This window comes from Urocampus carinirostris, chromosome 10 (genome assembly GCF_059441175.1).
Source record: "Urocampus carinirostris isolate Australia breed hairy pipefish chromosome 10, RoL_Ucar_1.0, whole genome shotgun sequence".
In the NCBI taxonomy this organism is placed as follows: Eukaryota; Metazoa; Chordata; class Actinopteri; order Syngnathiformes; family Syngnathidae; genus Urocampus; species Urocampus carinirostris.
Window position 1 is genome coordinate 7,253,738 of NC_142358.1, and position 15,869 is coordinate 7,269,606.

The following is a 15,869-nucleotide window of genomic DNA, read 5'->3' on the forward strand; positions in this document are numbered from 1 at the left end:
GTATAAAAAAACCTTTCGTACATAGGGGGTCATTATTTCCCTTTAAAGAGAGAAAACTAAGTTATGGGTAAACAACGTATTAGAATGTCAAACTACAAAAAGTTTTAATTGTTATGAATGTGTATATTTAAAGTCAACATTTACATATAAAATTCAATATAGCGCTAAAAGATTTTGTCTACACCAGATGTGTAAAAAGATTCTAACATAAGGAGTCATTCTTTCACTTTAAAAGAGATGAAACTGATTAATGATTAAAACTAGGAAAAAAACAACATGTGGTTGACTATATATAAAAACCAATGTAACCAATGTGCTTTTTTCTAGAAAATAGTGTCATTTTTATGATTTGTAAAATATAAATAACGCAATTAAATATAACAGCTCCCTCATTGATGTGTCACTGATGCCAGCAGAAATTAGCCATGGTAAATTACTCGGAAAAAAATATTCGAAAACAATAGGAAGGCTCGAGCACCGTATGAATTGTGTGTGGGTGTTAATGTCACTTCCTGGTGAAGGAATGATATGTGTACATGTTCAGTCATTCATGTACTAACACCGTGACGATATTAGTATTAATTATTAATGAAAAAAGGAGAGAAAATGTTATATATATATATATATATATATATATATATATATATATATATATATATATATATATATATATATATATAGTGAGTGTAATGAGACATCAGCGTTGAAAAATACAAAAATATTTATACCTTATCGATAATCTTCTGAAAATGCACTTCTACAGTGCAACTCTGCACATCCTTGTGCTGGTCTGAACTGTGAATAAGCACTGATAGCTTTTTGGATCTGATTTTTTGCGCTCTGTACCCAAACACAAACAACATGGAGTCGATCACGTTGGATTTGCCGCTTCCGTTTGGCCCGATGATGCAGGAAAAACGCTGAAGGGTAGGAAAGGGTTAAAAAAATAAAGAGAAAATTAATCACATAAAATAAGACTCCATCAATGTCACAACATTTATTTCTCTACATGGCACAATTAGCAGCACATGATGACCACGAGTGTGTATTGTGTACGAGTGGGTGTAGTCAGTGCCATTTTTTTCATTGCATATATTTGTAAAGTGAGCAGAAAATATTAAGGGAAAAACTTTAAAAATTGTCAAAAGAAGCACAGAAGGTTTATTAACCACTTTTGCGCAGGTAAACATTTATACCTTGTGAAAATCACTTATCTATCCTAATATTCGTTAATATTCCTTTTTCTCATCTTATTGTTTCATTATTATGTTTTCCTTCTAACCATATTGTAAACAATGTACACTATTTCCAGAAAAATATACGGTATATTAATATAATTACCTATTTTGAAAATGTGTCATTGCACTCTGGATCTGATGCACTAACAAGGCCAGTCTACAAGCATTACCTCGTTACAATTGCCGATCTAAACATTCTTTATCTTCTTTTTGCCTTTAGGGCCTATGCTTACATTTAGTACCACGTACTAATCCCATTGTAAAACATGTACAGGACTGTCTCAAAAAGTAAGAATATTGTAATAATGTCCTTTTTTTCTGCAATGCAATAAAAAAATGAATAGGTTTGGTATTCATAACAAATCAAATGAAATATTACAAGCATTTTATTGTTTAAATATTGCTGTTCATGGCCAAAACCCATATATCCCATCTCAAAGCATTATAATATCAGGAAAAAGTATACTAATGGGCTGTAAACCAAAATTAGCAATATTAGCAAAATAAAATACTTGGAATATTTCAGTTCGTCTATAATTAATCCAGACAATGTGATTTTCGTTTTGTTTTGATTGCATTACAGAAAATAAAAACTTTATAACAATTTTCCGAATTTTCTGACAGTCACGGGAGTCAGAATATTTACAAAAATATGTTTAAAATGACACTTCAAAAATTATGTGTAACCTTTCTGGCATTTACATTATATACATATTTAATCTCTTATTAGAAATATTTTGCTGCCAATGTCATCGCACTAGTTTCATTGAACTATTGTTCTGATGCACCAGCAACTTAGAATTAGAATAGTGTTTATTTTAGTTTTCTTTTTTTTCCCAGTACCTTGAACCAAACCGGTCTGATCCCCATGAAAAATTGCTGATATTATTTTTGCTAATCAAAATGCGAGAGCCGTAGTTATAATTCATTTTGTGTTAGTATTATAAGAAACTGGTGTTTCCATGCATCTATAAGTTCTATAAACCCCGTGTGCTTTAATTGTATTTTTTTAGAGAGCAGAAACATTAAAAAGGGTGATATACATATATATAGAAGGGAGTAGGGAGAAAATTGCTCCCTACAAAAATAAATTAGAAAGCTCACACGAATAGTTTGACCCTTACTCCCCTATTAGTAGAATGTCCAAGAGTTTTAGAATCACAATAGTCTTTTTAGTCATCTTTAACAACATAGTAAACATTGTTTAAAACATATTCAGACGTGGAACTCCAGGATCAACAGGGAACTAAAAACTTAAAAGAGAAAAATAAGATTAAAAATGAATGTGACAAAAGATAGGCAATATAGGTTGTTCTTGTAGACTGGCCTAAGTTTTAAGTGCATCTGAATAGTGCAATGAAGAATAGTGCAATGACATTAGCAACAACATATTCCCCAAAAAAGTGTCTCGAAATAAAATACAAATACAAGCGTATGCACTACATCGTGTAAATATGTCCCTATTCATCCTCCTCTATAAACACATGGGTGAAAAATGGGACCAGCCCAACACTTGGGTTAATTCAACCCATTTTTCCCTGGCTTGTTTTACACAAAACAACCCAAGTGTTTGATCATTCTTAACAAAATTACTGTGAACCAATTTTGGGCAGTATCAACAAAAATACTCTTTTTGCAGAATTCTCTTGTAGCAAAAGAACCCAAGACACTATACAAAATTTGTACGGGTTGTTCTGCACATCGACCCACGACGACGTTGGGCCGAATCAAATATTAGGTAGCTGTTTTAGAGTGGTTTGTTCTTTGGTTTCAGTGTATAATAAGAGTATTTAATTGTATAATAATTGTAAAACATAGGTTTCTTCTTTACAGATTTTGCCAATCAGTTTTTTTTTTAAACCTAACTCCCACATTAAATGAGGGATTACTGTAAAGTCTTTATACAGTGATTCACATATCATAGGAAGATTTTAACGGGCCACCATTGTTTAATTGGTCCCACCAGAGACTCAAACTTACTAATAATATATTGATATGTATATATTTTATTGATACATTATATATATATATATATATATATATATATATATATATATATATATATATATGATTGTGAAGTTAATAAAAATAACTCTTTAATTTCTAATTATATAAATGATCGCAATGCCAAAGTGTCTATTTGTGCTACGTATATGTCAGTCAGTTAAATTTAAAATGTACAAAATGTTCTCCCCCGGACCCATTCAGATTGTCCACCCACCAAGGTCTCACAGGATTCTATGGGAAACTCTGATATATTTTTATTTTATGGCATTGATCCTAAAGTACCAAGTCTATTTTATTTCAGAAATTACGCCGCAAAAATGATGTGCAACATTTCTGACATCTTGATTATAAACCCTCACAGTGACACAAAACAGCAACCCATCGTTCACAACAAAATAGCATGTGGTTCTTTTTTTCCCTTCTTATTTTAAGTGGGGGGGGCCGTACCTTCTGAAAGGGCCCCAGAATCTGCTCTCCGGCATACGACTTGAAGTTGCGATTGACTAAATGCGTTATCATGAGGCGAGGGGCCCCGGGCTCATTGGTCATAGCTGGGGGCGGGGGAGGGGGGATGCTACTCAGAATTTCCTCCAAGGACCGAATATCAACCGGCCCCGCAGCTTCTGACGTATCTGTAGCAAGAAAGAAAGGTGCAACATTTTATTCCCCTGAAATGTGTGTAAAGTGTGGGGCAGGGTCCCCAAAACAAACAAGTTAGAGCAGTGGTGGGCAACCTATGGCTCACAGGCCACATGTGGCCAGGCAAGATTTTTAATTATTACAACAAGGTGTACAATTACAGTTAAACATACATTGTATATTTTAACAAGTGCATATACAAAACTAGTGAAACTCACAAAAATGCTGGGTGGAGGATTGTCAAACGACACATAGGATACATACACAGAATTAAACGCAAGAAGACTACAACAATTTTACAAAATGACTACTAAACCATATTTAGTGCTTAAAAACGGGTACCTATTGTATTACTTTGCTTTCATTCTGAAGACAAAAATTCTTCAGAAACATTACAAAAATACTACCATAGTGATAATACAGAAATACTAGTCCATAAAAACTACAAAAAATACTGTACTTCAGAAACAATAAAAATGCAAAAACAGAAAAGTAACACGGAGGATCCCCCAAAAACAAATACGTTTAAGTAGAGGTGCGCAAACTATGTCCCGCGGGCCACATGCGGCCCGGCTAAGGTTTTAATCCGGCCCACTGAGTTAAAAAAGTCTAAATTGAATTGGGGTTGTTACGATTAGGAATTTCTGAAGACGATTAAATAAAATATTCACAATCATACGAATATGTCATATTTGCGACAGCCCTAAGTGCAAATGCAATATCTAATAGTAACTAGAGTACTACTAGTAAAAAAAGGTTATTTGGTTGCCAACTTTGTCTCCATTGTGTATGTCTATTCCAAAAAAACTGCTATGAAAATACTACAAAATTACTACAGAAATAAACATAAAATTTAGTGCTTAAAGGAGCTGTACGGAATTGGGAATTTTTTGACTCATTCCCGGCATCTCCTGTCTCATGTCGTTATTGCAGCCTCATTCAGATTGTTCATGATGTGCATGCAAGTAGATTTAATTCTTGGACGCACTTAAAATAACTCTTTCTTGGGGTTTTGGTTGGCATTTGGAGGCCTTTTCTTACTTTCACCATTTTTGTGCTACACTAACAAATAAAACGAAAAGCAAAGCCTTCAGGCACGAGCATGAATTCACTACCCAGCACTCCTCTCAAGCCCCATTCTTCCTTCCAAATGTATTTTGCCCCGAACAGTTCGACTAAAAGTAAGATAAAAGCAGTTAGGCACAGTGGAAAATGAAGCTAATAAAGGGCTTTTTTAACTGAGATGAACATTGTTAACACATACTTAATAGAGAAAATATTCAACTTGAACTTTTTAAGGACACCTCAAAAAATGCACCCCACCTTTAAAGAGAGGGACCCAATTGATATTTTTGCTTTCATTCTGATAGGCAAAAAGTACGACAGAAATACTACTACGGTGATACCGCAATAGAGAAATACTAGAAAAATAATAGAGCTACCAATATAATACAGGAGTGCTAAAAAATGCTACAACAGAAAAACTACAAAACACATACAAACAAATACATCTACAGCAGGGGTGTGAAACTCATTTGAGCTCGGGGGCCACATAGTCAAAAAAAAAAAAAAAAAACTCAGGGGGCTGGACTAGTAAATTTATGGTGTGTCTTTGTTGGAGGGTTGAGGCTCACAATTAAATTATGATTCAGGGATGTAAGAATTTATTACAAAACAATTATTATATCTATTTTCCTCAGTATTTTTTCTCTTTTACCAAGCTTTTTCATCACTTGTAGTGATCAGCTGTGCATGTATACAATAAGCCTAACTACGGATTTGATTTCCATTTCAGTTTATTAAACTCAGGGAAACTCATGCAGACTGTAAAGTGATAAAAATAGCACCCAAACTGTCATTTAAATTTCTGCTTTTATTTTCTGATTTCATAATAAAAATGTTTACCTGAATGTTAGAAATGAACTAAAGCTGCTTTAAACTTATGGAAAGACACTCGAGCATGTCTGAAACTTTCGTTTTTAAATATAATAACGCCTAACAATGTTACCTTCATGTTCTTTTATTAATTAATGGAAATTGGCAAATCAGTTACAGTGGTTGCTTTGCGAGTAGCGCCCTCCTTGGGTGACATCCAGGGGACGAATTTAACCCGTGAGACATATTGATGGTTTTGACTTTATGATCAAAGAAAACGCAACGGGGAAAAAAACTCTACGGAGGGCATAAAAATAAAATAATTGTTTAAAAAAAAAAAAAAAAAAACATCCATGCAGACGTTTTGAGTAGTTGAAAGTAAAATAATAATAATAATAATCACCAAAAAAATCAGAAATTACAAAGTTAAAACAGCACAAAAGTGTGGGCATCCCATGGTGAAAATACTTTGAGTGTTGATAAAGTTATTTCTAACCTCAAGGGTTAAAACTGCAAGTCTCGTCGGCCCAATCAAATCAGTTGGCGGGCGCGATCTGACCCACAGCCGTATATTTAACACCCCTGATCCACAGCAATAAGACAAAAACATTACAGAAATACTAGAAAAATGCTGCTATGGAAAAAAAGCACTACAAATAAATACAACTACAATAATACTAAAAAACTAAATATTAAATTTAAAGCCAAAACCATGGACCTAAGATATTATTGTTTTAACTGTCAGCGTTTCAAAACCGATTTTGATGACACTCGTCTTATTAAAAACAAACGTAAGAAGAAAATGAAATAAATGGTCTTTTTTGACTAGGGATGATTGTTTTCTTTCTTTTTTTTAATCAGTTCTATACCAGTCCTATTAACCTATTGTCTCAACTGTGGTACTGTATCTTGTAAATGTTTCGCACCATCAGGATGGCACTTTTTAATTTCGTTGTGCATTTCACTTGTTGTAGTAATACATTTTTTTCTATTTTCATCGTACAATAGTATTTCAGTGCAAATAGAACACATAAAAAAAGATAAAAAAATGTGCAAAAGGACAAAAACTTATATATAAATGTATATCAATGATTTATAAAAAATGTACGGATTTGCAGTGGCACCGTACATTGTGCTCATGGACGCTACAGGCGGGAGTTCAGGGAGGTAGCTCTTGAGAAGAAGCAGTTCTTCAAATATAACTTGAAAAAAAAGAAACGACGGATCTCTAGGACCGTAATTGTTTTAACCCAATGCAGCCTACAAATAAAAAAGTTTGCACACCCCTGAGTTAGAGGGACACCTTGGCTTGTTTTTCTTTTTTTTCTTGTCCAGGGGGCTTGAAATAGGGAGGGAGGGGGTAACTTAGGAGGGGATCGGTGGGGGTCAAACTCTTGTTTTGTTTCCAACACCCCCTCCCCATAATACGACCTGCCCAAACAAGCTACTTTTGTCAAAATCCACCAAGTAACTCCAATCATGACAATAACAAACAGGATCATAAAAATATTCATATTCTTACTCATCATTTTGAAGCAATCCACGCGTCACGTAAATATCTATTGATTACCGGCGCGTTGAAATGGACAAAAGCAAGAGCAAAAAATGTAAATACAATAAAAACACGCTCCACAAGAACCAAGTAAACATAACTTTGTTTGAGGGATCGAAACCTGCACAAAAGCCGGGAAAGGGGAAAAAAGTCTTTGTTACTTACCAGTTGTCGGCGGCGGTAGCGATGCCTCGTCTCCCTGGCCATTGGAGCGGTTTCCTCGGGGGGTTGCGTCCGACACTCCCTCGGAGTCATCCCGGGGCTGCGACCCCTTTCCTCCCGCTGACTTGGAGGCAGCGGTGGAGCTCTTTACACTTTTAGATGGCATGATCCGGACGAGGGGGTGGGAACTGGGAACTAAGGGGGTTACTGGTTTAAAAAAGAAGAAGAAAAAAAGGACGAAGGATATCGGTTAGTGGGGTTGGACCGTGTCATTATCCCCCCCACCCCTACCAAAAAGAGAGAGAAAAGAACTTGTGATCGCTAAGATTTACTTGGCATATAGTTTAAGTACCTTAATCCTCGTTTTGTCACGTAAAGACCATTTTTAGTACTTTTTGTTATCAAACTTACACGAAAATATGAATAAAAACCACAATTAAAGTTTTTCTACTGTTAGTACCAACCTAAGGACGGGGACCTAAAGTTAAATACAATATAACTTAGTGGATTTCTTTTAACTACACAGTGCCGGGTAATTTTGAACCGAGGGCAACATTAAAGCAATTATTTGAATCACATAAAGCAAACGGACCAATCGACGCACTTTTTCTTACAAATAGCTTGTATCGCTATAATTAGCTGAGTTAACGTTTCTTTCCGAAGTCCTGAAGCTTTTTTTAAACTCAAACTAGCGAAAGTCTTCAAATTATAGATCAAGAAGAAAAAGAAAGAAACATATGTATACAAGTATCTGAATTTTTTTACGTAGCATTAGTGTTTACTTAAAAAAGTAGAAAAAAGCAAAAATAGTAACTGCAAATTCGCCCCCCCCCCCCCTTCAATGGAAAATACAAAGTAATCGAGTATTTTTTATGCCACGTATCTAGATGATTTTCGCAACGTTTTACTCTTTATAAACTAAGATAGGCGGCTAAATTTGAAGCTATCACGTAATGTGGAAAAGTTTGGTGACGACCAAGTTATAATGATCGGGAGTTTACGTATGTTTATTTTTTTCTTTATTTTTGGTGAATTTTAACTCAAGGTAAAAGTTGTGTTTTGGTTATAGTTGATGTTCTGCAATGCTATATTGATGTGTTGTTTATTTTTAGGAAAATAAACATTCCGTGTTGCGTTTAAAATGAATTTGTAAACGTAAAAAGATGCAATGTAAGCATTTACGTGTCGATGTGTTAAACTCGTTTTAGGGACTATATCTCGTTTGAGTGCTGCTTGGTAGTTTTAAAAGATGAGGGCTTGCAGTAAAAATATAAATAAAAAATAAATCCGATTTTGAATTGACGTATTTCAGCAAATAGACGGAACCCCGCAACCAAGTGATTTTTCGCGGGCTTCTTGTAGTACCTACCGTAAAATCTCCGTCCAAAATCGCTCCCCAGATCCAGTCACCGTTGGGGAAAAATAGCAAGAAATCCAAAAGGTTGTAGAAATAATCCAGAAAATTCAAGTGGGTGACATGTCGAGCGTCTCGTCGACTTGGAGAAGTGCAACTTGTAAATGGCGCCTAAACCTAGCCGTCGAACCGCATTCGTTACAAACTGACGCAAGGCACCATGGACCGTTCAAAGGGCAAAGAAAAAAAATTCAAAAAAGGGGACGAAGCCAACTTTGTCTTGCACTCCCACTGCAAAGTCGAAAACATTTGTGCAGGAATCTCAAACCCTTCTTTCTTTTAAAACGTGATTTTACATCAGTTTCCATTTTTATTCATGTTTTATTTAAAATGAATTATATTAAATAATCGCTTAGCGACGTCAGAGAAGAAACACACAGGGCACATTTGACACTTTATTCACTCATATGATTATTTGACATGCCCTTCATTCCCATTTTATTTTTAAGTTTTATATTTATATCAAACGAGACATTATTTCGAAATATCCGTTGTCGGGGAAGTGGTTTGCAAATCTCGCGATATTTCAAACTGGGAAGATGTGACCCAGGTTGATGGCTACATGGAATAGCAACACGTCGTCGTTTTGGCTTATTTTTTCCCTCAATTTGGGCTAAGTGTGATTGGGAATGGGTACTTATTCGCTTTCACGCCTTTAATACACGATGGAGTTTTGTGACCAAATAACGAGTTAACATCAACATCCCAGCGGAGATATAGAAGGACTTGACATTTGTAACAAAGTCAGGTAACGTAGCAACCACGCTGCTGTTGTCCATGACAACGCAACTGCGTCGATATATTTTCCTACTACTGTATAAACATTTCTTTTTGTGACAAACCGATAAGTGCGTATTAGATGCAGTAAGTACTAAAATCCTTGCCTTTATGTTTAATTTCAGAGGGAACAACTATCAAAACGTCCAAGATGCGGTTGAAAACATCGTTACTGAAGGAACCAAAACATATCCTTTTTGTATCGTGTTTTGCATTTGTGCTTCAGAATTTTTTTAAAGGACGTCAATATTGGGTTTAATAGTATTTTTGAACTTGCTGGATCGATTTTCATTTTATTTGTGCTTTAGAATAGAATAAAATGATCCGTATTGTCATTTATTATGCCATCCATCGATTGTCTGCGCCGCTTACCCTCAGTAGGGTGTTGGAGACAATCCCAGCTATCTTAGGGCAGTGGGCAGGGGACACCCTAAACAGGTTTCATTGATTATAATATAGTGTAAATTGTCTACCACGAGATTAGACGTGGCACCCCATGACAATCAAAAACTTAGAGTACAGAAATAAGGTAAAACAGAAGGCTCTATCAGCATGGTATTCTGCCTCGTGTCCTCTGGCCGCTGCTGATATACAAATTCCCCATGACTACTGTGGAGAGCTTTGAGAGTGGGCCTGCCACGGAGCTTGAGCAACATTGCCCTGTTTGGGAACAACACCAAGCTGCAAATTCCCTTCAGCAGTCTGGCAGAAAAGTTCAAGGTTTCCAGGGCCAGAGAAGTCCTGCTCTAATGAGATTCCACTGGTAGAAAAGTCAGCAAGAGAAGAGGTCAGAACAGGGAGGAAGTGGCGTGCCCAGGAGGCAGTAGAGCGGGCGAAGTGAGACTGTAGCACAGCACTCTGGTGGAAACCGTAGCTATAGGCCAGGCCGGGTTAGGCAACCACTCAAAATCATGCTACAGCAGTACCAAAGGACAGGAAGGGCGAATGCCTATCTGGGATGAGCGCCCTGAGGTAAAAGAGGAGCGCTTCAGTGGTGGGCATGAGCAAGCTAGTGGCCTAGACAAAGTGGCAGCACATAGCCAGTTGATCACCTGGACCGGCCTCTGGAGGCGGAGCCACACCATTTCAAATTCCTGGTCAAATTTGTGTATAATATCCTACCAAGCTCTGCCATCCTGTTAGCCTGGGGCCTGATAGACTCACCTGTGTCACAGCTCTGTCAGAAAAGAGGATCTTTAGAACACATCCTTAGCTGTTGCTCAAAGGCTTTGGGAGACGGCAGGTATCAGTGGAACCACGACCAAGTTTTGCGGGAAATACACCAGCAAGTGGCAACATCCTACCAGGAGCATGATTTCCTTTGTCCAAGCAGGAGAAAAACCCCAAGCCTCCAAGAAAACTCAGAGGCGCCTGCTCATAACTGCAAGGGACATAGGGAATCAATTGTGATTCCAAGACGTCATTGCAGCTACACCACTCCGGCCAGACATGGTGCTAATGTCTGGAGCCAGCAGGAGGTAGTGCTCTTTGAGCTGACTGTGCCCTGGGTGGAACAAATGGATGTAGCTCATGTGGGGAAGAGGGCGAAGTACGCCAATTTGGTGGCTGAATACCGTAGGAATGGATGGTAGGCCTGTTGCGAGCCTATTGAGGTGGTCTGCAGGGGCTTTGCAGGCAGGTCTTAACACTTTGTCCCTGGGCTCCTTTGGATTTGTGGACCGCACATCAATAACCTCCTGGGAGCAGCTGAAAAGGGTTCACGCTGGCTCTAGTTAAGTAGTGGGGAGTCGTGTCAGAGTGCACTACCTGGACACAAGTCGGGGGATTGATCACCCTCGGCTTGGTCACCTGGGTGAGGATGTCTGACTAAGTGCCGAAGCACCCAATGACTCTGGGAGAGTCACTGATGATGTGTCGAGGTTGCACCTTTTGGTGTATTGTGTAACAGAATACCAAAATGATAGGTAATATGTAAAGGGTGTTGGTTGTAGACTGGAATACGTTTTAAGTGCTTCAGAAAATAGCCGTTCCTTTTGCATGATCAGAAAGAAGAATAAGATTTTCTGCGCTGTGTTGATGACTTTCAGCAAGGTTAGCCTATTGATTCAGGAATTCACCTCGTGTAGTATATTTCAGGTTTACACCCAATAATTTCAACAATAATATAAAAACAGTATTCACGTTTTGCATGTGTGTTTGTTGTTGTTCGTTTCATGTTATATTTTTTACAAGTAAGTTAACATCAGGTCATATCTGGTCAGATTTGTTTCAGACATTTGAGTCCAAAAATTTACTAAAATAGATCTGAAATTGGAATACCATTATATACGTGCTGTACTAAAGGTTAAATATTTAGTCTTAGTCGTTTACAATAAGGTTAGAGATTGCAACCCAGATAAAAAAATGTTATAAACACTTAAAAGATAAAAATTAGCCCAATACAGATTTTTAGGATAGAAGCAAAACATTTACAGGGTGGGTGCCACCAGGCTGTACTTGCCCAAGACACACCAAAGAAAATAGTGCCCCTACGACACTTGTGGTTAAGGGATCCAAACAATAACCAGTGGTTGTACACTGGTCCAAATTGAATAAACATCAGAAAATAGTGCAAAAACATTAGCAGCAACAACAAAAAGAATGTATGAATAAAATCTTAATATAAATTCACCTATAAACCATCAAAATAAACAACGATATATATGCAGTGAACCCTCGTTTATTGCAGGGTCCACTTTCCAAAATAATCCCCAATAAGCAAAATCTGTGAAGTAGAAACCTTTGTTCGTGGTCATGTTTTTAAGGGACCTGTAGCGTCTACCAGACGGCATCACGTCAAAGAGGTGGTGACCATGGTGAGAACAGTCTGCTTTGCTGTGGTAGCGAATGCCGACAAGGTCTTACGGACTGGGCAGAGGGCATTCAAAGATTTTCTGGGTTGATGTCCATGTCTGCTGCCATGCTCCCATCATATAACATCATGACGCCAGTATGCTCTCCACTGATGCCCTGTTAAAGCACACTAGAAGCTTCTGGTCCAGATTTTTTTGTCTCAGCACGCCCAGAAAATAAAGTTGTTTCTACACCTTCCCTACCACTGCTCTGGTGTTGGCAGACAAGAAGAGGTCATCAGAGATGTGCAGTAATTTGAAAGAGTGGACTCTCACTATTCAGGGAGTGGTGCTGGGTCCGTGAGTTCTTCTTGAAGTCAAGTATGACTTGTTTTTTTGTGGTGTTCTGTATTAGGTTTTGTTTCGAAGACCACATTGTCAATGTCTTTACCATGTCCCAAGGTTGTGTCAGTGTCTTTGCCATGTCCCAGTATGCCCTCACATCCTCATCAGAGATTCCACACAATGATCTATTAACATGTAATAACCATGTTCCTTAACAGTATCTCACATAAAGAATTAGTGAGTTGCATTGGCTGGACCACAGCTGATGAGTTGTACTCATGTAGCGAAGACCACCAGATCCTAAAGTGGAATCTTTTGACTGGGGAGACAAGTTTGGTGGTCAAATTGCCAGAGTACTTTTACCCCATCGACCTGCACTGGTTTCCTAAGACGGTCGGCGGCAAGAAGCAGATGACTGCTGAGGTTTTTGTGCTAACCAGCACTGATGGCAAGTCTTTTATTCAAATTTTCCAACCATTCATTTCCCGCTGTATTGTACTAGCATTTTGAGTTTGAGATTTATCTCGGTCTGGGGTGAGCTTCTGGATTGGTCTTGAGAACTTTCAAATCCTGCAAAGGAAAGCCGGCTGGGATATAAATATGAAACCTCAGAGTTACAAGGGAGACATGCCAAATAAGATTCCGCATAGTCATATTTTCACACGGTTCATTTGATTTGCAGGTTTGCAATAACTGTTATAAAGCTTTAGAAGCCGTTTTCTGGGAGGCCTCCAGTGATTTTTCCACCCATTTTCCTTAATTTATTAGTGATACTTGTGTCATCTCTGATCAAACTCCATAATTGATACTCTTAAGATTGTATTATGCAATATAAATCCACTTTTACAGCTCAGGACTCAATAAAACTCGACTCAACACTGCAAAATTATAAAACCACCATCAATGTCGTTTCTTTTTATAACACAGCAAATGTTACAGCACCTCGCAACAACCTGATATATCTGCTTGCTTGATGATCAATAATTAAATAGCTTATAAAATGTAATTAAACCAGCAAAAATTAACCTTGTTTTTAGCAAAGCAATAAAAGGTTGGTTGAAGAATGTCTATCTTATCCTCATTTAGATTCGTGGATTAGCTTGAGCCGATTCCAGGTTAATTTAAACGTATGCACATGTGAACCTATACTAGTGTGTCTTTCATTTAATAAACATTTTAATAAACAAACATTTACTGTAGGCCCCCGGGATACAAAATTAATCCGCTCCGAGGTGGGGATCGCAAAGTGAAATTGCTGTACATTATAGCAAGGGATAGAAACCTGTGGTAAAGTATAGCTTATGGGTTATGAACCACCGGTACCGCTTATAAAAACATCACAATCATTAAATATATATATATATATATATATATATATATATATATATATATATATATAATGAGCAATAATTATGCATGTATATTAATAATTGAGACAAATAAATATATAAAAGAAAAAATGACTTGAAGTGGTTGAGTGGAGTAGTGTGTGAATTCAGAGAGAGGAGTGCGGGAAGACTGCAGCGGCAAATAAAAATAAAACTGATTTTAACTCCCACTTGTGAAGATTATCATGCCCTTAGATTTGCTTTCTTTAATATCCTCAATTGTATATGATCATAGTCACAATCGTTGATTGGTTAAAGCTTTGCAAGTTAGTGAGGGTAGCGATTCGTGTGACCTCTTTGTATTTCTTGATAATCTGATGCTTCCTTTCTATGCTTTTCATGTTTTTGCTCCTCCCTTTAGCATCACTAAAACTTTGGACACCCAGCATATACATACAGTTAAAAATATATAGTCCTGTTTCTCAGGCTTGCAAAGTTTTTACAAAGTACAAAAAAATTCATAACTGAATGAAGCAAAAGGTATGGTAGGAGGGAGTTCAGCCAATAGCACATTGGCGTCATGATGCCGTGACACATACGAAGAGCAGACCAGTATTTTACATGGAGTCTTCGAGATGCAACTTGTCATCCATATGAACACTGCAAGGTTTGGATTTTGTAATGTTTGGGCTTGTGAGATAATTTCTTATTTATGTCCTATAGTGGGAAAAATGCCAAATCATAAAATGAAAACTTTGCTTAAGTGAGGGTCACCGTATTCCGGGGGTCTAGCGTATAAATGTGCCCTTAAACCTTTTCAGACTTGTTTACAAGTTAATTTTTTTAAATCTCAGAGAAAGCTGGGAGACCTAAAAAAATCTATCCAAGCAAGTCCACCAAAGGCTGTAAAAAATTCAAACCCAGAACATCCTATCTGAAAGGAAGACATGTTAATGTGGTTTAAGATCTTTATTTTGCTTTAAGTGCTAATTCATTGTTGACCCATACTGTAAAAAACGACTTGAACTACCCCTACCATTCTTCAGGCTGCATTAGAAGCAAACACACCGAATGTGGATGTACTATTATGTCAGGCTTCATGTGGTCAGAATACTAATAACAGTGTAGGGTTGCATAAGCACCCCCTAAACTGAAGCAGCAATTTTCTCTGGCAGGCCACTGAGTCATGAAAACTCTGCTTTGATTCCCTCTTGCTGATTTTTTTTTCTTTTTGTCCTTGTTTGAGTCTAGTGTTCTATTTTTTTTTTCCATCCAACAAGTTATCTTTGCACTGTTGCTATATAATTGTTTCCATTGCTCGTCCGTGTTACATGTCGAAGTGTCCTTGGGTAAGACACTGAAACCCTAATACCCCCAATAAGCAGGTTAGCGCCTTACATGGCTGCAACGCTGCTATTGGGAAATGTGGAGCACATTGTAAAGCGCTTTGGGAAGTCATTGACTTGAAAAGCGCTATATAAATGCAGATAATTTCATTTCATTGCATTTTTTTCAATACAGGTATTGCACATATATCCTTAAATGTTTGTTGAATGTGCATTATGGTCTACAAATATCGAATTTTATTATTACTTTATTATTGAGAAATAAATATAAAAATATTTTAACAATATTTAGAATATACAAACTGAGCAAAAGGGTGCTCCTGGTAATGTGATTATTTTTTATTAAAGGCTTCTGGCAATAAACAGTAAAACATTGGCACACAATATCACAAAA

At 37.2% G+C, this 15,869-nt stretch overlaps 2 protein-coding genes across 2 annotated transcripts in view; one reads left to right on the forward strand and one right to left on the reverse strand.

The window, feature by feature from the left end:
- smc4 (structural maintenance of chromosomes 4) overlaps nt 1–9,019 on the reverse strand; it is a 56,549-nt gene extending 47,530 nt beyond the window's left edge. The window contains exons 1-4 of the mRNA XM_088345243.1: nt 8,843–9,019; nt 7,477–7,680; nt 3,693–3,877; nt 729–920 (exon numbers count right to left, since the gene is read on the reverse strand). Coding sequence (XP_088201369.1) covers nt 729–920; nt 3,693–3,877; nt 7,477–7,639 — 540 coding nt within the window. The 5' untranslated portion in view covers nt 7,640–7,680; nt 8,843–9,019. The remainder of the gene's footprint in view (nt 1–728; nt 921–3,692; nt 3,878–7,476; nt 7,681–8,842) is intronic.
- A 405-nt stretch (nt 9,020–9,424) lies between these two features.
- ift80 (intraflagellar transport 80 homolog (Chlamydomonas)) overlaps nt 9,425–15,869 on the forward strand; it is a 66,733-nt gene continuing 60,288 nt past the window's right edge. Inside the window, exons 1-3 of the mRNA XM_088345646.1 lie at nt 9,425–9,635; nt 9,790–9,850; nt 13,026–13,249. Of these exons, the coding sequence (XP_088201772.1) occupies nt 9,816–9,850; nt 13,026–13,249 (259 nt within the window). The 5' untranslated portion in view covers nt 9,425–9,635; nt 9,790–9,815. The remainder of the gene's footprint in view (nt 9,636–9,789; nt 9,851–13,025; nt 13,250–15,869) is intronic.